Source organism: Schistocerca piceifrons, chromosome 4 (genome assembly GCF_021461385.2).
Source record: "Schistocerca piceifrons isolate TAMUIC-IGC-003096 chromosome 4, iqSchPice1.1, whole genome shotgun sequence".
Lineage (NCBI taxonomy): Eukaryota > Metazoa > Arthropoda > Insecta > Orthoptera > Acrididae > Schistocerca > Schistocerca piceifrons.
Genome location: NC_060141.1, coordinates 357,793,987 through 357,817,975, shown reverse-complemented (window position 1 = coordinate 357,817,975; position 23,989 = coordinate 357,793,987). Strand labels below are relative to the sequence as shown.

The 23,989-nt window shown below is 42.6% G+C and overlaps 1 protein-coding gene across 1 annotated transcript in view; it reads right to left on the bottom strand.

Moving 5' to 3' along the window:
* Positions 1 to 1,513: 1,513 nt before the first annotated feature.
* The window catches only part of LOC124795834 (facilitated trehalose transporter Tret1-like), an 89,566-nt gene continuing 67,090 nt past the window's right edge, over positions 1,514 to 23,989 (bottom strand). The window contains exon 5 of the mRNA XM_047259917.1: positions 1,514 to 1,867. Within this exon, the coding sequence (XP_047115873.1) occupies positions 1,514 to 1,867 (354 nt within the window). The remainder of the gene's footprint in view (positions 1,868 to 23,989) is intronic.

Below are 23,989 nucleotides of genomic sequence, written 5' to 3'. Positions count from 1 at the left end.
GTACTTTCTAGGTTATTCAGAATAAACTTTATTCTAACAAGCAGAATATAAATATGGAGTAACTTCACACTAACCCTTATATTATTGACTTTAGGGAAGCAAGTTATCACTTGGCACAATCCAAAATACTGACTGAAATGCTAAAGGGGCTAATAAGTACATCACACAAGTTTTGCGGCGTTTCTACCTCTAGTAATCATTTTACTGTTTTGTCTTGGCACACTTCACTTTAAAAGTTTTTGTACACCTCTGACAGGTACTCCATCACGCTATCGAGATCTCTTTTCTTCTATGTATACTATCCTTTTGCACCAGTGACCTCACTGCATGTGATCGTTTTGGAATCTTCACATCGCTGCCCTCTTTTCAGTACTCATTTCCCATCTCTCAGTTGCACCAAATGTCTATTTTTCTGAACAACACAAACGTTGGCGGCTTTAATCCACGAGGCAAAACTTCTGTTAGTGTCATTTGTAATAATGATCATACCAGCTGCTTGCTGAAAAGCCATAATATGTCTTTCATCTGAACTACTTTAACAGGTTCCTTATTGTGACGTATTGTTATGGTGTTCATTACATCATCAGGAAGAAAATGATTCCTCATCTTCGCTCACGCATTTCTTTAACGCTACCAGATATTCTTTTCCTTTGCTGAATTATTCATGTTGTTTTCGCTGTTCATTGAACCGCCGATAAAGACACGCAAGAATCAGGCTACAAAACGGCAGGAGCTAGCGGAAGTGTATAATCCCTATGTCCAGAACAGCGAACTCGTTTGACACATTCTACATATACCTCATTTGGCATGGACAAGCCATAGCAGTAATCTCTCGTGCCATCTACTGGTCTTCGTAGCATCAGCCATCATTGGAGACTGACCTTTCAGCATATAAAAACTATCTTCACATTACTAAATTGTTAAGTCTTTCGTGGCCACTTGTTGACAAACTGCCTATTGGATTCTGTCTCGGGTTCTTCGGCCGACGTTCATCTAATGATTTTTCTGACGTTTCGTCAGCACGAGTGGCTGGCATTGTCAAAGCTTCACCCTCCATTGCCGGTGGTGAACTGGAGCCGGGCTCGCGGGCGCAGACTATATGTACCTGGCGCGCCAAGTACATATAGTCTGCGCCCGCGAGCCCGGCTCCAGTTCACCACCGGCAATGGAGGGTGAAGCTTTGACAATGCCAGCCACTCGTGCTGGCGAAACGTCAGAAAAATCATTAGATGAACGTCGGCCGAGGAACCCGAGACAGAAGCCAATAGGCAGTTTATCTTCACATTCCATCTAACGAAGTAGAAAACCCACTTCATGCAAAACTGGCACTTAGCCCTTCAGCACGATAATCCGTCACTTTACTCAGATCTTAAAGAAATCTCAAAATAAAGCTAGAGTTGAATTTGGGTACATATTATTAGACATTCCTTCTAAACAGAAGTGATTCTGTTTGGATAGGTCATTCAAGATTCTTGCCTCGGGTTCCGTATCTTACAGGTACATCTCGTAAAAATTACTGCAGAGCGCTAACATCCTTGAGGCTCGTCTTCCGCGTTAAGGACTCACGATGGAGCCCTTCCGCTTTAGCGCTCATCTCGGCAGTGATGTCCTCCAGTGAACGGCCCTTAGTCTCTGGGATGAAGAACCACGTAAAGATGACCCCGAGAAAGCAAGATATGGAGAAAAACCAAAAGGGGACGTAGGTTCCGAAGGAGTCTTCGACCAGTTGGAACAGTTTGGTGATGCCGAACGACAGCACCGACAACAGGATGCCGACGCAGGAGTTGGAGAATCCTCGGACGGACGCGGGGGTCAGCTCGTTGCTCAACACCCACAGTAATGCGCTGCCTCCCATGTCGTAGGAAATCTGAAACAAGGAAGCCGTTTGTTCTTTATATGCACGTAAGTTAATTTCTTAATGCATGATGAACCTCAACTCGACCGATAAAATTCCAGAGCCTGTTCAGGGAAAGGTTCTGATTATTTTGGTGCTCGTGACCCGTGATCGCCGGTAACGTGTTCCAGAGTAACTGCAAATGTCTGATTTTATCTGTTTGTCACCACAATTACCTGATTTTCTGTGTAAATACCGTCATAACAATGTGAAACCATGTATAAAGCAAACACCGAAACGTCCTATACAGAACACACTGACGTGACGAATGTCAAGGTGTACCGCCTAATATTGTTCGGACTGTCTTTTGCCCGGTGTAGTACATGAACTTGACGTGGCATGGAGTCAACAAGTCGTCTGAAATCCCTGCATAGATATTGAACCATGCTGCCTCTACTGCTGTCCATAATTGCGGAAGTGTTGCGGGTGTAGGATTTCGTGCACGAACTGAGTTCTCAGTTGTGTCCCAGAAATGTTCGGTGCGTGGCCCAATCATTCCCTAGGATTGTCCACAGTATTCTTCAAATAAATCACGAACAGTTGAGGTCCGATGACATGGCAAATTGTCATCTACAAAAATTCTGTCATATTTTGGGTACATGAAAACCTTGATTGGCTGCAGATGGTCTTCAAGTAGACAGACACAACCATTTTCAGTCAAGTAATCGGTCCATCAGAAACCGAGGACCACGGCCATGTCATGTAAACACAGCGCATACCATTATGGACCAGCACCAGCTTCCACAGTGCCTTGTTGACAATATGGATCCACTGCTTCGTGGGATCTGTTCCACACTTGAAAGCTGCCATCAGCTATTACCAACTGAAACAGGTGCTGAACTGCTTAGGCCACGATTTTTCAATCGTTCTAGGGTCCAAGTGATGTGGTCACGAGCCCAGGAGAGGCGCTGCAGGCGATGTCGTGCTGTTAGCAAAGGCAATAGCCCATTAACGGCACGTTTCGCCGCACTGTCCAAACGGATATGTTAACCACAGAAATCAATGTGGGACGTGGATTTTACGCAGTGTTACTTCTCTCCTAGCACTGACAACTCTACGTAAACGCTGATGTTCTACGTATTTCAGTGAAATCCGACGGCCACTGCGTTGCGTTGTCGGTAGTGAGAGGTAATGCATGAAATTTAGCATTCACGGCTTACTTTTCACACTGTGGATCTCGGAATATTCAATTCCCTAACGATTTCCGAAATGAAATGTCCCCTATCACTTCCAGTTTAAAGTTTGTCAATTTCCGTCGTGCGGTCGTAATCACGTCGGAAACCTTTTCACTTGAATCACCTACAAATGATAGCTCCATCAATTCATTGCCCTTTCATACCCCGTTACGCGATACTACCACTGTTGGTGTATGTGCATATCACTGTCCCTTGCTTTTTGTCACCTCAGTGTACAGTGTAATGCAAAAACCCTACAGGAGAAACATATTTATCACAGTGCGTTCAACACATTCTGTCAGTGCACAGTACAGTTCATAGCAAGAGGAAGATCTCTTCCCTTGTAGGTATTGTTTAAACGTCGACCACCATGAGCATGAATGTGTGTATACTGATGCACCATTCACTGTCATACACGCTCAAGAACCTCAGGAGTTTTACTTCGACGGCTGCGAAGACCTTAGCAATCAGGTCCACGTGAGTGTCCACGAGAGTCTTGTAAACCACGCTCTTCATATACCACAGTTTGTTAATTGCAACAAAATATACACCACATATCCTTGACGTTTGCACTGTAGTACAGATATTTTCAGCGTAATACAGACACTAATATATACAAGCATGTGACAAAGAAAGAAAAGATGATACGGGTTTAACATGCCGTCGACGTCGAATTCATTAGAGACGGAGCAGTCGTTCATGTTGGAAATGGATGGAAAATTGTTGCTGCCCTTTTCAAGGTTCCATCCCAGCATTCACCTTAACCGACTCAGGGAAATCACGGAAAATCCAGATCTGGCTGGTCGGGTGGCGATTTGAACTCCTGAATACGATTCCGGTGTCTCACCAGTACGCCATCTCGCCCGAAGGGTGTAAGGAATCAAACCAATGCAATCACTCTGAAACGAGCCACTGATAGATAGAAATACCCAGGAAATATTACTGATCGACCTCCGAAATTTTTCTGGTGGAGCTCAGTTTCAACCAGTATATGATAATTTACGTTGTAATCTAGCAAAAACTGCTATCGTGAACATATAACAAGCTGAACCTGATATACATGGAAGTAATATACACTACTGCCCATTAAAATTGCTACACCAAGAACAAATGCAAATGATAAACGGGTATTCATTGCACAAATATATTATACTAGAATTGGCATGTGATTACATGTTCACGCAATTTGGGTGCATAGATCCTGAGAAATCAGTACCTAGAACAACCACCTCCGGCCGTAGTAACGGCCTTGATACGCCTGGCCATTGAGTCAAACAGAGCTTGGATGGCGTATACAGGTACAGCTGCCCATGCAGCTTCAACACGATACCACAGTTCATCAACAGTAGTGATTGGCGTATTGTGATGAGCCAGGTGCTCGGCCACCACTGACCACACGTTTTCAATTGGTGAGAGATCTGGAGAATGTGCTGGCCAGGGCAGCTGTCGAACATTTTCTGTATCCAGAAAGGCCCATACAGGACCTACAACATGCGGTCGTGCATTATCCTACTGAAATGTAGGGTTTCGCAGGGATCGAATGAAGGGTAGAGCCATGGGTCGTAACACACTTGAAATGTAACGTCCACTGTGCAAAGTACCGTCAATGTCAACAAGAGGTGACCGAGGCGTGTAACCAACGGCACCTCTTACCATCACGCCAGGTGATACGCCAGTATGGCGATGACGAATACACGCTTCGAATGTGCGTTCACCGCGATGTCACCAAACACGGATGTGACCATTATAATGCTGTAAACAGAGCCTGGATTCATCGGAAAAAATTACGTTTTGCCATTCGTGCACCCAAGTTCGTCGTTGAGTACACCATCCCAGTCGCACCTGTCTTTGATGCAGCGTCAAGGGTAACCGCAGCCATGGTCTCCGAGCTGATAGTCCATGCTGCTGCAAACGTCGTCGAACTGTTCGTGCAGATGGTTGTTGTCTTGCAAACGTCCCCATCTGTTGACTCAGGGATCGAGACGTGGCTACACGATCCGTTACAGCCATGAAGATGCCTGTCATCTCCACTGCTAGTGATACGAGGCCGTTGGGATCTATCACGGCATTCCGTATTACCCTCCTGAACCCACCTATTCCATATTCTGCCAACAGTCATTGGATCTCGACCAACGCGAGCAGCAATGTTACGATACGATAAACCGCAATCGCGAGAGGCTACAATCCGACCTTTATCAAAGTCGGAAACATGATGGTACTCATTTCTCCTCGAGGCATCACAACAACGTTTCACCAGCCAACGGCGACCAACTGCTATTTGTGTATGAGAAATCGGTTGGAAACTTTTCTCATGTCAACACGTTGTAGGTGTCGTCACCGGCGCCAACCTTGTGTGAATGCCCTGAGAAGCTAATCATTTGTATTTCACAGCATCTTCTTCCTGTCGGCTAAATTTCGCGTCTGTAGCACGTCATCTTCGTGGTGTAGCAATTTTAATGACCAGTAGTGTAGTTCCTGCAGGCCCCTGTTTATTTCATAATACGACATCAAATTATTTTGGATTGTCTTTATATTTGACAATGCCGAGAGGGCAGAACTGTGGTCTGTTAGACATGCTTGTCTTGTAAAAACAATACGTCTAGTCGACATATCTTAAAATATTCAGGAAGATTAACGAGACTGCTTATTAAGTGTTCAGAAAGATTTTAATTCTGATATGAAATTGCAAGGCCATCTGCAAACTGGAATGTCCGGGAGGTCTGCCGTGTAGAGACTGGGAAACACCACAGCTATAACAGAATCTTGAAGGTGGAGAGCACCGAGTACTCATCCACCCTTCTTTCAACCTTGCGGTACTTTAAACTGCCGACTGCTCAAAGTGTTGCTTAAGAGGTTACCTACAGACTTACAAGGCACTACTCCGAGATACACTCCTGGAAATGGAAAAAAGAACACATTGACACCGGTGTGTCAGACCCACCATACTTGCTCCGGACACTGCGAGAGGGCTGTACAAGCAATGATCACACGCACGGCACAGTGGACACACCAGGAACCGCGGTGTTGGCCGTCGAATGGCGCTAGCTGCGCAGCATTTGTGCACCGCCGCCGTCAGTGTCAGCCAGTTTGCGTGGCATACGGAGCTCCATCGCAGTCTTTAACACTGGTAGCATGCCGCGACAGCGTGGACGTGAACCGTATGTGCAGTTGACGGACTTTGAGCGAGGGCGTATAGTGGGCATGCGGGAGGCCGGGTGGACGTACCGCCTAATTGCTCAACACGTGGGGCGTGAGGTCTCCACAGTACATCGATGTTGTCGCCTGTGGTCGGCGGAAGGTGCACGTGCCCGTCGACCTGGGACCGGACCGCAGCGACGCACGGATGCACGCCAAGACCGTAGGATCCTACGCAGTGCCGTAGGGGACCGCACCGCCACTTCCCAGCAAATTAGGGACACTGTTGCTCCTGGGGTATCGGCGAGGACCATTCGCAACCGTCTCCATGAAGCTGGGCTACGGTCCCGCACACCGTTAGGCCGTCTTCCGCTCACGCCCCAACATCGTGCAGCCCGCCTCCAGTGGTGTCGCGACAGGCGTGAATGGAGGGACGAATGGAGACGTGTCGTCTTCAGCGATGAGAGTCGCTTCTGCCTTGGTGCCAATGATGGTCGTATGCGTGTTTGGCGCCGTGCAGGTGAGCGCTACAATCAGGACTGCATACGACCGAGGCACACAGGGCCAACACCCGGCATCATGGTGTGGGGAGCGATCTCCTACACTGGCCGTACACCACTGGTGATCATCGAGGGGACACTGAATAGTGCACGGTACATCCAAACCGTCATCGAACCCATCGTTCTACCATTCCTAGACCGGCAAGGGAACTTGCTGTTCCAACAGGACAATGCACGTCCGCATGTATCCCGTGCCACCCAACGTGCTCTAGAAGGTGTAAGTCAGCTACCCTGGCCAGCAAGATCTCCGGATCTGTCCCCCATTGAGCATGTTTGGGACTGGATGAATCGTCGTCTCACGCGGTCTGCACGTCTAGCACGAACGCTGGTCCAACTGAGGCGCCAGGTGGAAATGGCATGGCAAGCCGTTCCCCAGGACTACATCCATCATCTCTACGATCGTCTCCATGGGAGAATAGCAGCCTGCATTGCTGCGAATGGTGGATATACACTGTACTAGTGCCGACATTGTGCATGCTCTGTTGCCTGAGTCTATGTGCCTGTGGTTCTGTCAGTGTGATCATGTGATGTATCTGACCCCAGGAATGTGTCAATAAAGTTTCCCCTTCCTGGGACAATGAATTCACGGTGTTCTTATTTCAATTTCCGGGAGTGTATTTCGATATTAGGCCCACGTGTCACACCGTATCATAACCTCCCAATAGATCAACGAGAACCTCCCCAGCTGGTAGTCAAATTCCATGTGAGTGGTCAAGGAGGGTACTTACCCACAACAGTTTCTACCAGCTATAAGCCCAGCATGTTCAAGTGACACGACACAGTTGATTTGCTCTTTTGTTCGGTCTAAGTTCATTCCTTTCAAGAGTTCGTATTCACAAATAAATAGCGATACTAGGTGGATGTGTTGCGCAGCTCTTACTTCTTTGCCTGGTTTGTCGATAGCAATAACTGTAGCTCTCTTAAATGTTGCTGTGTGAAGAATTTCGACGTAAAGGAAAACTAGTTACTTTCACTTTGTGAGACCGCTGTGCAACAAAAACCATATGAACCTGCTGCTTATCTAAATTTCGTAAGGGTATGGGCTGTATCCTGTACAGTGATCGTAAATGGAATAGGAAATTCTGGGTTAGATTGAAGAGATTTCCTAACCCCAGCAAGTTCTTTCTTTGTTTGCCAAACATTTGTTTTATTTGCTTGAACCATGGAAACTCTCACTCGGTGACTAGTGATTGTGTCGCATGAGACTGTTGAGTTCCTCGCGTTCTGGTCAGTCGCTTCTTCCCGGTTCCGAATCAGTATCCAAGCTTCTATATTGGAATGTGTGAATTCGAGATCCCTGGTTTCTTTGTGCTATTTTTCCCTCCTCTGTTCATTCAAAGAACTTTGTTCATTCAAAGAACTCATCTAATTCGTAGTGGTTTCTTGTTCTCTACTTTACTAAAATTTGTTATATAGCTGGTTAACCTCTTTGTTACAATCAGTAATGTGCTCTTTACCGCCCTCTCTACGCTTTTCAGAATTTATCTCAATCCGATTTTTGGATGTTTCAGCGGGATACAGGAGCGATGGCAGTGGAAGAATATGTGGGCCCTAGGAGGTAAGATTAGGTCGACGTTGGTTTCTGGGAAAGTCATGAAGGACCATTCTTATGATCGTTCCTGTATTGCGTTCAATATATATTCCGTGTGAATGTTCACCTTACACTGACGATAAGAGTTTCGACGGTGCTTTGTTTTAATTTCTACGGAATCCATCAATACTCATTTAGTAAATTCTGAGTAGGTTTTCAGCAATAAAGAAGATGGACGTAGCCTTAAACACTAAAACTTTGTGTGAGGTGAATATCGTCTCCAATAATACATAATCTTCATAGTCACTTTGTGAGCGCACCATTAATTCAGAATATTTTTCAGGACAGATTAAATTATGCCGTTGGTAGTTCTTTATAAAAGAGAGGTGATTCTACAAATGTCAGTAACTACCACCCAGTGTTACTGCTTACATCATTTTCTAAAATATTTGCGTAGGTAATGTCCTGCAGGGTTGTCACACAAGTTAAAGGTGCAGTAATGTGATAGATAACCGACTTCAGATTAAATTTCTAAATGGCCACGCTACATCTACATCTACATCTACATTTACATCCATACTCCGCAAGCCACCTGACGGTGTGTGGCGGAGGGTACCTTGAGTACCTCTATCGGTTCTCCCTTCTATTCCAGTCTCGTATTGTTCGTGGAAAGAAGGATTGTCGGTATGCCTCTGTGTGGGCTCTAATCTCTCTGATTTTATCCTCATGGTCTCTTCGCGAGATATACGTAGGAGGGAGCAATATACTGCTTGACTCTTCGGTGAAGGTATGTTCTCGAAACTTTGACAAAAGCCGGTACCGAGCTACTGAGTGTCTCTCCTGCAGAGACTTCCACTGGAGTTCATCTATCATCTCCGTAACGCTTTCGCGATTACTAAATGATCCTGTAACGAAGCGCGCTGCTCTCCGTTGGATCTTCTCTATATCTTCTATCAACCCTATCTGGTACGGATCCCACACTGCTGAGCAGTATTCAAGCAGTGGGCGAACAAGCGTACTGTAACCTACTTCCTATGTTTTCGGATTGCATTTCCTTAGGATTCTTCCAATGAATCTGAGTCTGGCATCTGCTTTACCGACGATCAACATTATATGATCATTCCATTTTAAATCACTCCTAATGCGTACTCCCAGATAATTTATGGTATTAACTGCTTCCAGTTGCTGACCTGCTATTTTGAAGCTAAATGATAAAGGATCTATCTTTCTGTGTATTCGCAGCACATTACACTTGTCTACATTGAGATTCAATTGCCATTCCCTGCACCATGTGTCAATTCGCTGCAGATCCTCCTGCATTTCAGTACAATTTTCCATTGTTACAACCTCTCGATACACCACAGCATCATCCGCAAAAAGCCTCAGTGAACTTCCGATGTCATCCACAAGGTCATTTATGTATATTGTGAATAGCAACGGTCCTATGACACTCCCCTGCGGCACGCCTGAAATCACTCTTACTTCGGAAGACTTCTCTCCATTGAGAATGACATGCTGCGTCCTGTTATCTAGGAACTCCTCAATACAATCACACAATTGGTCTGATAGTCCATATGCTCTTACTTTGTTCATTAAACGACTGTGGGGAACTGTATCGAACGCCTTGCGGAAGTCAAGAAACACGGCATCTACCTGTGAAACCGTGTCTATGGCCCTCTGAGTCTCGTGGACGAATAGCGCGAGCTGGGTTCGCATGACCGTCTTTTTCGAAACCCATGCTGATTCCTACAGAGTAGATTTCTTGTCTCCAGAAAAGTCATTATACTCGAACACAATACGTGTTCCAAAATTCTACAACTGATCGACGTTAGAGATATAGGTCTATAGTTCTGCACATCTGCTCGACGTCCCTTCTAGAGACCTACGGTACACCGCTGCAAGAAGGGGGGCAAGTTCCTTCGCGTACTCTGTGTAAAATTGAACTGGTATCCCATCAGGTCCAGAGGCCTTTCCTCTTTTGAGCGATTTTAATTGTTTCTCTATCCCTCTGTCGTCTATTTCGATATCTACCATTTTGTCATCTGTGCGACAATCTAGAGAAGGAACTACAGTGCAATCTTCCTCTGTGAAACAACTTTGGAAAAAGACATTTAGTATTTCGGCCTTTGGTCTGTCATCCTCTGTTTCAGTACCATTTTGGTCACAGAGTGTCTGGACATTTTGTTTTGACCCACCTACCGCTTTGACATAAGACCAAAATTTCTTAGGATTTTCTGCCAAGTCAGTACACAGAACTTTACTTTCGAATTCATTGAACGCCTCTCGCATAACCCTCCTCACACTACATTTCGCTTCGCGTAATTTTTGTTTGTCTGCAAGGCTTTGGCTATGTTTATGTTTGCTGTGAAGTTCCCTTTGCTTCCGCAGCAGTTTTCTAACTCGGTTGTTGTACCACGGTGGCTCTTTTCCATCTCTTACGATCTTGCTTGGCACATACTCATGTAACGCATTATGTACGACGGTTTTGAACTTTGTCCACTGATCCTCAACACTATCTGTACTTGAGACAAAACTTTTGTGTTGAGCCAACAGGTACTCTGAAATCAGCTTTTTGTCACTTTTTCTAAACAGAAAAATCTTCCTACCCTTTTTAATATTCCTATATAGGGCTGAAATCATCGATGCCGTAACCGCTTTATGATTGCTGATTCCCTGTTCTGCGTTAACTTTTTCAAATAGTTCGGGTCTGTTTGTCACCAGAAGGTCTAATATGTTATCGCCACGAGTCGGTTCTCTGTTTAACTGCTCAAGGTAGTTTTCAGATAAAGCACTTAAATAAATTTCACTGGATTCTTTGTCCCTGCCACCCGTTATGAACGTCTGAGTCTCCCAGTCTATATCCGGCAAATTAAAATCTCCACACAGAACTATAACATGGTGGGGAAATCTACTCGAAATATTTTCCAAATTATCCTTCAGGTGCTCAGCCACAACAGCTGCTGAGCCAGGGGGCCTATAGAGACATCCAATTACCATGTCTGAGCCTGCTTTAACCGTGACCTTCACCCAAATCATTTCACATTTCGGATCTCCGTCAATTTCCTTCGATACTATTGCACTTCTTATCGCTATAAACACGCCTCCCCCTTCACTGTCCAGCCTGTCTCTGCGGTATACATTCCAATCTGAGTTTAGGATTTCATTACTGTTTACGTCTGGTTTCAGCCAACTTTCCGTCCCTAGTACTCTATGGGCGTTGTGACCGTTTATTAATGAGAGCAGTTCTGGGACCTTTCTGTAGACGCTCCTGCAGTTTACTATTAGCACATTAATATTGTTATTCCCTGTTGCATTTTGCCTACTCCTACCTTGCCGCGTCTCAGGAGGCGTCTTGTCGGGCCTAGGGAGGGAAGTATCTAACCTAAAAAAAAAACCCATGTGCATTCCACACGTGCTCCGCTACCCTTGTAGCCGCTTCCGGTGTGTAGTGCACGCCTAACCTATTCAGGGGGACCCTACATTTCTCCACCCGATAGCGGAGGTCGAGAAATTTGCACCCCAGATCTCCGCAGAATCGTCTGAGACTCTGGTTTAAGCCTTCCACTCGACTCCAAACCAGAGGACCGCGATCGGTTCTGGGAACGATACTACAAATAGTTAGCTCTGATTTCACCCCGCGAACGAGGCTTTCCGCCTTCATCAATTCCGCCAACCGCCTGTACGAACTGAGGATGACCTCTGAACCCAGACGGCAGGAGTCATTGGTGCCGACATGAGCAACAATTTGCAGTCGGGTGCACCCAGTGCTCTCTATCGCCGCCGGTAGGGCCTCCTCCACATCTCGGATGAGACCCCCCGGCAAGCAGACAGAGTGAACACTGGCCTTCTTCCCCGACCTTCCCGCTATTTCCCTAAGGGGCTCCATCACCCGCCTAACGTTGGAGCTCCCAATTACTAATAAACCCCTCCCCCCGCGTGCCTGCTCGGACCTTGCTGAAGGAACAGCCACATGTCCACTCACAGGCAGAGCGGGCGATGCCACACGGCCAGCCTCCACATTGACCCTCCTCCTCGTGCGCCGCGAACGCCGCTGAACCCGCCACTCTCCTTGGGGAGAGGGTGGCCCAACCGCGCCCAGTACACGCGAAGATGTCTCGACAGCAGGGACAGTGGGTGAAGCATGTAACACCTGGGGTGTACCCTGCGACGCACCAGACTCCCCACTGCCGCTACACTCCGAGGCAGCAGCCTGAAGACGGCTGACCGCGGCCATCAACACGCTCAGCTGTTCGCGAACAGTGGCCAGCTCCTCCTGCGTCCGTACTGAGGTACATATTTGTACATTTATTAGCATATAATGAAATGTTTAAATGATAAAATATCATCACTTGGGAAGGCATTTCATAACGTCAGTTATAATTTCGATTAGATAAATTCAGACTTTATGGAATATGTAGTTCAGAACATGCCTGGTTTCTTTCTTGGTGAAGTAATAGAATGCAAAAGCTACCCTCGTCTGCTCGAGAAATACAAAGAAGAGACGTCACTTCATCAGTGTGAGGATGAAATACGGTGGGAAGTCCATGCGATAGATGATTGGCGTACTACTGTTCTGACTTTGCATTCATGATCTGTCATTTTGTTGAAATCAGACGGCATTATCTGTTGCGTTTTCAGGTCATACAAGCATAGTTGTGACGCCGAGCAATGAGACAACAACAGAGAAAATTTTGGGTTTGCACAAATAGACTAAATTTAACTTTGAAAAAATACAGATCATCCAATTCTACAGCGTCAGAGCCATTACACTTCCTATTGATCATTACATACACAACAAATAATACGCAAAGTAAAAATCTCTTGGTTATTAGCTGTACAAATTGAAGATAACTTAATTTGGGAAAAATATATAGTAGAGCAGCAAAAGTTCAGGTTTGGCTACTTTTTCTTTACGAATAATTTCCAATGTTGGGAATATATATGTAGTAAGTCAATATATTTTGCATACATTCATGCAATGCCTTATAGGGTGAATATTTGAGGAAACTCCTCACTTTGACGAAAAGTGTTCGTTACACAAAAGAAAGTAATTACAATTACTTGGGAATATTAACCACTGCCTCACTGTACATGAACTCACATATAAAATTTGTTACCAAATATTCAACTTCATTTGTTACTAATGGAGATACCCCAGGCACAACACGAGAAGGAAAACTGATCTGCATTACCCTTTATGCATCTAGCTTTGGCACATAAAGGGGTGAAATGTGCAACTACAAGACTCCTAGACATTTAATTCCCATGGGTAGTTAGTAAGTTCTATGTTCCACAATTAATCACATGGTAACCATTATGATGTGGAACATGTCAAGTGCATAAGAAATCCACACGTGAATATTTTTTATTACCTACCCCATATCCTTAAATGGCACAAAATGCATATATTATACCAACAGATTTATTTATTCTTATTCCAGAATTCGTACATGTTATAGAAGATATTATTTGAATTTATTTTGAAAACTGTTATGGCTGTCTATCAGACATTTTATTTCATCTAATAATTTATCGAAAAGTTTTAGAACAGCATATTCTACCATTTTGGCATTTCTTTGCCAAAGATAGGTTAAGTAGAGGATAGTGTAAAGCTTTCTTTCTTCTGGTATTGTAATCATGAATGTCACTGTTGTTTTAAGCTGGTCCATGTTGTTGAGAACAAATTTAATCACTAAATAAATCTACTGTGAGGCTGTTGTATGAATTCTTAACCTTTTAAAGAGATGCGTTCAAGAGGTGCGATTATGAGCCCCATACATTATTATAACCACTTTCTTTGAGCAGTGAATACTTTTTCCCTAAATGTTGAGTTACCCCAAAATGTTATACCATATGACATAAGAGAGTGAAAGTATACAAAATATGTTAACTTGCTAACTTCTACATCCTCGATTGCAAAAGTTGCTGAACCTAGTAGCTTTAGGAGATTCAAAATATAAATTTTCCAATTAAGATTCTCATATATATGTACACCCAAAAACTTAGGATGCTCTACCGTGGCTACTGGCTTCTGTTGATGTGTTATATTTATTGACGGAACTGTACTCCTTGCAGTAGAAAATTGGATGTACTGTGTTTTTTTAAAGTTCAGGGCAAGCTGATCCGCAGAAAACCCATAAATAACTTTTCCAAAGACATTATTTCTATCATTTTCTATTGGGATTTCTTTTACTGGATTAGTAACTTGTATCATCAGCATACAGTGTCAGTGTAGCTTCTTCTTTCAGATAAGAAGAGAGGTCATTCATATATACTGAGAACAGAAGGGCACTCATGATCGAACCCTGTGGAACACCTAACTTAATTTCATCCCAGTTAGATGAAGTGAGAAACTTCCTTAAATCACTCAACCCATATAAAGAAGCTTTTTGATTCTTGTTCTGTCGGTACGACTTAAACCACTCATATTTTGTTCCATTATACCATAGGATTGTAATGTCTATATCATAATTTCATGGTTCACACAGTCAAACACTTCAGATAAGTTACACAAAATTCCTGTTGGTGACATTTTACTATTTGAAGACTCTATTACGTAGGCAGTGAAGTTGTATGTTGCTGTTTCAGTGGAACAGCATGTTTGAAATTCAAACTGTGATTTATTAAGTATCCCATTACTGCTGAGATGGCCAACCACTCTTGAGTGCGTTACTTTCTCGACAATTGTTGAAAATGTTGTAAACGAGGATACTGACTGGTATTTATTGACATCTTTGGTGTCCCCTTTTTTGTAGAGAGGATTGACAATAGCATATTTTAACCTGTTTGGGCAAATATCTTCAGTTAGTGCTGCATTGCAGATGTAACTCAGAACATCAGCTTTAACTGCTCCACATTGGTTTAACATCTTGTTGGGGATGTCACCTACTCCAACAGAACATTTATTTTTCAAAGATTTAATGATTTTCCTTATTGCACAAGAGATTGTTAGATGACAAATAATCTGATTAGGATTTCTCAAATCTGACTCTTCCATGTACTGCTTAGCTTTTTCTTTTGAAATTTTCTCACTAATTTTTTCACCTACACTTAAGAAATGGTTGTTAAATATATTAGCTACTTGTGTGCTCTTGGTGAAGATGGTCTCATTCTCTTTGACTACCTACCCAAGTAGTTACTTTTCCTGTCTCTCTTCGTACAACCTTCTATACTAATATGATTTTGTTACCCAAGTTGTTAATTTCATCTCTAATATACAAATTTTTGTTTTTCTGACAACTTTTCTCAGTATGTTATAATAAATTTTATAGTGTAAAATTACTTCTGGGTCTTTACTAATTCTTACTGCCTCATACAATTTTCTTTTCCTTTCTGAAGGCACTTTAGTACCTGTAGTTGTCCAAGGTTTCTTTGAAAACTGTTTGGCATTACATTTAGTAATTTTCATTTTAGTAACTTAGTAACTTTTTATCAAGAAATATGTTGCATTTATCATTGGCATTTGGCTCATTATATACATCTCCCCATTTAACATTTCTTAAGCTTTCTCTGAAGTGCTATGCAGATACTGGGTTGACAAGCCTTACACTTTTACTTAATGGTTTTTGCTCCAACTGTACACCCTGCTAAGTTTTTCAAGTTAATCAGTTGTGCATCATAGTCTGATAATCCATTTATCACAGCGAAAGTATATGTTAGTTTTACGTCCTCTTGCTGCACAAATAAATTATCTATTAGAGTGCTACTGTCTTGAGCGATACGTGATGGGATATTGATCACTGATTCTAATTTATATATCATTAATAACACTTCTAGTTCACTTTTACTATCAGAACTGCTTAGAAAGTTTACATTGAAATCGCCACAGATTATTAACTTCTTCTTTTCGTCTGACGGATTGCATAATAGGGAATCAAGCTTTTTTAAGGAAGCTCCCTATCTCCCAATGGGGACCCAGATACTGTTGCTAATATCAACACTGCATTAGCTAACTGTAGTTCACATTCACAAACTTCAAAGCGTTTATCCACTGGAAATTTGCTTAATTCTACAGTTTTGTATTTACACCCTCTGAAGCAGGCCAAGCGCTGTATCATGTGGGAGATACAGAGGTGAGCAAGAGTGCCGGGACTTACCCCAGTTCACTGCTAGTAGCGCTACGTCACCTTAGCGCGTCTGTGCGTAACACATAAGTATTGCACCACAATTAAGTATGAAATTAAAAATCAAAATTTATGTTTAAAACTCTGTTAAATTACAGTTCAGTGTTATAATGTTCCAAATACAGAGTCTTTATGTTCTAGACTTTAGAGTTTACGTAAAAATGCCATTTTAAGAGAAAAATAAGTGGCCCTAAATAATGATGCTAGGAAGCCAGAATTTGGTCAGAATGTGCAGGTAGACCTCATAAATAAGTGGTGCAGATCTACAAAACCATAAAATAAAAATTACCACAGGATTCACCGTTTTTAGGAAAAATGAAAAGCACTAAACAATGAACTTAGAAACATGAATATTTGTTTTATGCTTCAGTTCACCCCTAAAATAATAACTGAGAGACCACGTTAAGCTACCTCTTATACTTTTTGAATTATTAAGTAGAAACAAATTTTGTAACTAAAATGTAACCAATTGTTGTAGATTAAGTACCTGTGATTTCAATGATAGAGAATGTTGGTTAAAGTGGATGATACAACATACCATGAGATAGAGCTATACCAAATTTGGCAGTTTTAGTATTAATAAATACGTGCCCGAGAAGGCGGTCGTTTGGAGGCTGCTTCTGTATGCAGTTGTTCACTCGGCCGTCCGCCCCGGCACCTATATAAATGCAGCCCGAGAGGCAGTAGTAAGATTCACTTCGCATTTAGCTACTGCAAGATCAACGTCTGCCAAACGTCGGATCGACCTCTGCCTCGGATGACGTCAGGGCCGAGCTGTGACAAATTGGGTATTTTGCGATAAAAACGTATAGTGGACTCGAGAGGACTGTAGACCGGCCTGGATCGCTTAGAATTCGCCAGAGTAACTGTTAGTATGCTGTCCGAGTGAATTACCAATTCCGCGTGGCAAGTGGTGACTTTATTTTCACTTTTGTGGCGAGCTTTAATTTTGAACATTTATTGCAAACTTTCATTGAGTAATTTTAGTCAGGACGAAAGACAATCTGGTAGAAATGTACCGTACAGGTCGCCACTGAACTGCTAAATGTGCTGTCAGAATAGAAAGACACGCTTTCAGTTGAAAATAGTGAATTTCCAAGTGTCGTATGTGAGACACTTTACGCAATACAATTTTATTTAATATCATAGTCCCGATCCCGCAAAGAAATAGGAGAATACAAACTTTTCTTTCAGTGGGCTGGACCAGAATGTGGCCATGCAGACTTCGCTTTCTGGCTGACCACAAAATTAGTTGCCAGGCTCGCGTGAGAAAAACGGTGAACAAACAAATGATTAACTTTTACCCGCCGCCTCACAACTTGTTTTGTTTAAGCGCCAAATCCTCCTTTATCCATGTTAGATTTGCAAGTGTAAGACGCTAAATTATTCCCATTTATACTGACGCTTTCCATTCCCACAGTTACATGGTGTTCAGATAGACACAGTACATCAATGTCATTCTTATTTTTGAGATCATCTAAACACACTAACAGCTCATCTATTTTATTTTTAAAATTTTGAGACAAATAGCAGATATATTTTCAGATGTAGTTTAAAGAAGTTTCGCTTTAACAACTCTTTCTATACTGTAGACGAATATTTGAATAGAAATAATGAGCCATTTATACCAAAAGAAAACCTTTAAAGGACCGACAGCTTACTATATACATATTTTTCACTCTTAGAGAGTGTCCTATTTTGTTATGTTTTCACGTTAAACATCGTTACCTTCATGGTGAATTAGATTTCCGGAACATGTAACTAACTACATCCTCATCCACAATTATTTATTGTCATTGCACTGTATAACCCAATAAAATTTCGAGTAAAATATAGATTTTAATCAATGATATGCGCAAATAGATACGAATCAATAGATAAGGCCCTAATGTTTTTACCTCATGCACATTGTCTCGAGAACAAATTCAGAATTGCTTCAATTTCCCAGCTCCTACAGAAGTTGTAAGAGGTTTACCTTCATTATAACGAAATGTAGGAACTGCAAAATATTTTTATGCTAGAGTACACAGCGGGTGAAATGTCTTGAAACCAAATCCTTTTTCAACATGAGGCTGTTAGTTGTTTGACTAAATCACTTTATGTCATTGATAATTAGGTGATTAAGCTTCCTAGTGCAACATCAAGCAGTAACAAAAGCTGCGAGTGACTCCAAACATACACAAAAAAAAGTACCCATAGCATAAGACTATATCTATCAACTGTACCATTCTTAGTTTTGTTCTTCTGTTTCGGAGCACCTTACCTATGACATGCATCAATACATACTTTTTTGCATGCTTCTTTCAGATATGATAGAAAAAATGACAGAAGTAATAGTGCACTAAAATTTTCTGACGAGAAAGAAGTGTTCATCCATGACACACCGTTAAAAAAATTAAAAATTTAAAGAAAAGTTACAAACGTTTGGCAAAGTCCAAATGCTATTAAAATGAAATCGGTTACATTTTTTTAAAAAACTGAATTGGAAGTAATCATATACTCGTAAGTTATAGAGTTAAATAGACAAGCAGGAATCTGGAACCGTAGATCACGGAAATTTATCCCATGAACCATGGAGTTTGTCGAGGTAGGGTGGCTTGCATGCCTCAATGATACAGACAGTCTTATCGTAGGTGCAAACACAATGAGTGTTTGTTGAGAGACCAGACAAATATTTGGTTTCTGAAAAGGGCCAGCAGTCTTTTCAGTAGTTGTAGGGACAAGAGTCTGGATGACTGATATGGCTTGTAACATCACGAACATAGTCTTGCTGTGATGATACTGTGAAAGGCTGAAAGCAAAGGAAAATTACAGTCGTTATGTTTTCCGAGGGCATGCAGCTATACTGTATGGTTAACTAATGAAGAAAGCATCCCCCTGGGTAAAATATTATTGAGGTAAATTTGGATCTCTGGGTGATGACTGTTTAGAAGGTTGTCCTCAAGGAAAACAAAAATTGTACGCTATGGGTGTGAATGCAGAATGGTTCAAAAGGCTCTGAGCACAATGGGACTTCACATCTGAGGTCATCAGTCTCCTAGACTTAGAGCAACTTAAACCTAACTAACTTAAGGACATCACACACATCCATGCCCGAGGCAGGATTCGAACCTGCGACTGTATAGGTCGCGCGGTTCCAGACTGAAGGGCCTAGAACCGCTCGGCCACAACGGCCGGCGAACGTAGAATGTTTGGTCCCTTAATTGATTAGGTTGGCAAGATAATTTTGGAAGGGAAATTGGTAAAGTGAAGTTATTTATGTGGGAGTTAGTGAAGTGAAGCATGAGCACCATAAGGTTTGGTTATATGAAGATAGGATTATGAATACAAAATCAACAAAGGATAACGCTGGAGGGGGTCTAATAATGAATTACAAAGTAGGAAAGCAGTTAAATTTGAAAGAACCTGAGGAATTAACTACAACCAGGTGATAGAAAGAAAATAACAAGTGAATGAAAAATGAATTGGGAGATATTACACGGCAAGAAGCATTCGACAGAGCTCTGATGGACCTAAGTCGAAACAAGGACTCTGGAGAAGACATTATTCTCCTAGAAATATTGAGTTACTTGGGAGAATCGGCTATGACAAACGTATTCCACCTGATGTACAAGATAAGGGGGAATAAGAATATGGGAACCCCAAAAATAGAAAACATCGCCAAGCTAATATGGTGTAGGAAAACTGTCGGCATTCAAAACAAGGTCCATTCGTTTCTGAATGGATAAATCCAGGTCTTATAAGGTTTTCAAGGGAATCTTATACCATTTTTCCCGAAAAATAATTGGAACAAATTCACATGACGACGATACTGGAGGTGGAGAACGATCACGCACCCTTGTCCCCAAAGTGTATCACAAAATTTCAATAATACTGAGATCTAATGACTGAGATGGCCACGAGAGATGCCATGATTCGTCCTCGTACTCACAAAACCAGTACTGGACGCTTTGAGCTGAATGAAAAGGATAAGCGGGGGGGGGGGGGGGAGGGGAGGGGGGGGGAATGGCTGAATGGCTGTCGCAGGCCGCGGTGGCCGAGAGGTTCTAGGCGCCTCAGTTGGGAACCGCGCAACTCCTGCGGTCGCAGGTTCGAATCCTCCCTCGGGCATGGATATGTGCAATGTCCTTAGGTTAGTTAGGTTTAAGTTGTAAGTTCTAGGGGACTGATGACCTCAGCAGTTAAGTCCCATAGTGCTCAGAGCCATTTGAACAATTTGAAGGGCTGTCGTCTTGGAACACAGCTTCACCATTGGAGAACAAATATTGTACCATAGTACGGACGTGAACAGCCAAAATGATCACATGGTCCTTGGCAGTAACATGACTTCGCAGGCTCTTGGAATACCATGATATGGCTACCCAAATCATCATCGAACCTCCATCATGGTTCACTCTCGGAATATAAACTTGGCCAGAAGTTAGAAACAATGCGACATCAGATTGATCACATCAAATGGCATTCTTCCATTGCTCGACAGTCAAGGTTTTATAGTTTCGGCACCACGGTATCCTATTACGAACGTTTGATTCATTTATGAGTCGTTTTGGAATTCCATCTTTTCCTACAATTATGGGGCTAACGTCATGTTGTTTTGGTGCTGACGAAGTTCACGAAGGCGACATTAAGTTTTGCAGTGACTTTTGCAGCTGTTATTTTCTTATTTTTCGACACAATCATTTCCAAGGTACGTTCGTGACCATCACTCAACACACACTTTCTTCCGCGTTCTGACTTAGTAGAAGAGATTTTCCCGCTTTCCTTGTTCAGGGTGTAAATCTTCGGTGTAGTGCCTCTTGAAATACTAAACGCTTCGGTTACCTTGGTTACGTATGCACCAACCATACGAGCACCAACAATTTGATCACCTTCGAATGCACTGAGCTGCGTCATAATGTACACACAACTAGACGGAAAACTGTTTTAACCATGGCTGAAACTTGCAACATATTTAGAACATCGTGCAAATGCAGTTACTGGTCAAATGCAACAGCAAAAACTGCAGGTTTGGGAGGCATTTGAATTTATGTTTAAACATGCATTTCCAGCTGTATTTCCATATATCTGTCCACATTCTCTAGAAGACGCAGGTAATCCATCCTCCGTTTTCAAGAAAAATGCAATAATCCCAAATCAAAAGAAGGTACGTTCCGACTGGTTTGAATATAACAGAGCTATCAGTTAATAAAGCCATGCTTGCGAAATACTGGCACAAGTTATTTATAGAACAATAGAAAAACAGATATAAACCTACCTCGGAGAAGATCAGTTTGGATTTCGAAGAAAGGAAGGCACATGCGAGACACTCCAGGCCCTAAAACGTTTCTTGGAAGATACACGGAAGAAAGGGAAACCTATTTTATAGCTTTTGTAGATTTAGAGAAAACGTTGCCTAGAAAACACTCTTTGAAAAGAACGAAACACATGGAGCGTAAGTTTATGTACGTACAACTTATATACAAACAGTTACAAGAGTCGAGAGACATGAAAGGGAAGGAGTGGTTGAGAAAGGAGCAAGACAGTTTTACAACCAATCATCGATGATATTCAATCTGTACGTTGAGAGAGCAATCAAAGAAACAAAGAATGAATTTGAGGAATGAATTAAAGTTCAGAGAAAAGACTTAAAAACTCTTAGGTTTGCAGATGACATTGCAATTCTGTTAGAAACAGCAGAGGACTTGGAGGCGTGCTTGAATGGAATGGATAGTGTGTTGGAAAGAGGTTATAAGATGAATATTAACGAAGGTGAAAAAAGGGCAGTGGAATGTAACCGATTTAAATCAGAAGCGGCTAAAGAAATTGGATTAGGAAAAGGAGCTCTAAAAGTAACAGATGAATTTTACTGTTTGGACAGTAAAATAACTGACGATGCCCATAATTGAGAGGATATGAAAAGAGGTTCGGCTATAGTAAGAAAAATATTGTTCAAAGTGCAGAATTTTTCAATATCCAATACTACTTGAAACCTACGACGTCTCTTCCGAAGATAAGGTTGTAACCTTGTACGGAAGTTAAACGTAGACGGTAGATAGAGCAGACAAGAACCGAATACTAGCTTTCGAAATGTGATGCTACAGAATAATGATTAAGATTATATGGGTACATCGAATAACTAATTACGAGGTATTGAATGGAATTGTCGAAAGAAGAAATGTAATGCACAGGTTGATTGAAAGAAGAGATCTGTTGATAGGGCACATCTTGAGGAGCGAAATGGAGGGAAACGTCGTGATAGAAATTACAGAGAGATAAAACGGGATGAATACAGTAGCCGGCCGGAGTGACCGAGCGGTTCTAGGCGCTGCAGTCTGGAACCGCGCGTCCGCTACAGTCGGAGGTTCGAATCCTGCCTTGGTCATAGATGTGTGTGATGTCCTTAGGTTAGTTAGGTTTAAGTAGCTCTAAGTTCTAGGGGACTGATGACCTCTGATGTTAAGTCCCATAGTGCTCAGAGCCATTTGAACCATTTGAACCTTGTCTGCGCAGTAGCAATGGAAATACTCTAGACGGCAACGCTACTAGAGCAGTGCTACTACATCCACATCTACATCTTCATTTATACTCCGCAAGCCACCCAACGGTGTGTGGCGGAGGGAACTTTACGTGTCACTGTCATTTCCTCCCTTTCCTGTTCCAGTCGCGTATGGTTCGCGAGAAGAACGACTGCCGGAAAGCCTCCGTGCGCGCTCGAATCACTCTAATTTTATATTCGCGATCTCCTCGGGAGGTATAAGTAGGGGGAAGCAACATATTCAATACCTCATCCAGAAACGCATCCTCTAGAAACCTGGACAGCAAGATACACCGCGATGCAGAGCGCCTGTCTTGCAGAGTCTGCCACCTGAGTTTGCTAAATATCTGCGTAACGCTATCACGCTTATCAAATAACCCTGTGACGAAACGCACCGCTCTTCTTTGGATCTTCTCTATCTCCTATGTCAACCCGACCTGGTGCTGATCCCACACTGATGAGCCATTCTCAAGTATGGATCGAACGAGTGTCTTGGAAGCCACCTCCTTTGTTGATGGATTACATTTTCTAAGGACTCTCCCAATGAATCTCAAACTGGCACCCGCCTTTATATGATCATTCAACTTCAAATCGTTCCGTACGCATACTCCCAAATATTTTACGGAAGTAACTGCTACCATTGTTTGTTCTGCTATCATATAATCATACAATAAGGGATCCTTCTTTCTATGTATTCGCAATACATTACGTTTGTCTATATGTTAAGGGTCAGTTTCCACTCCCTGCACCAAGTGCCTATCCACTGCAGATCTTCCTGCATTTCGCTGCAATTTTCTAATGCTGCAACTTCTCTGTATACTACAGCATCATCCGCAAAAAGCCGCATGGAACTACCGACACTATCTACTAGATCATTTATATATATTGTGAAAAGCAATGGTCCCACAACACTCCCCAATGGTACGCCAGAGGTTACCTTAACGTCTGTAGACGTCTCTCCATTGAGAACAACATGCTGCGTTTTGTTTGCTAAAAACTCTTCAATCCAACCACACAGCTGGTCTGATATTCCGTAGGTTCTTACTTTGTTTATCAG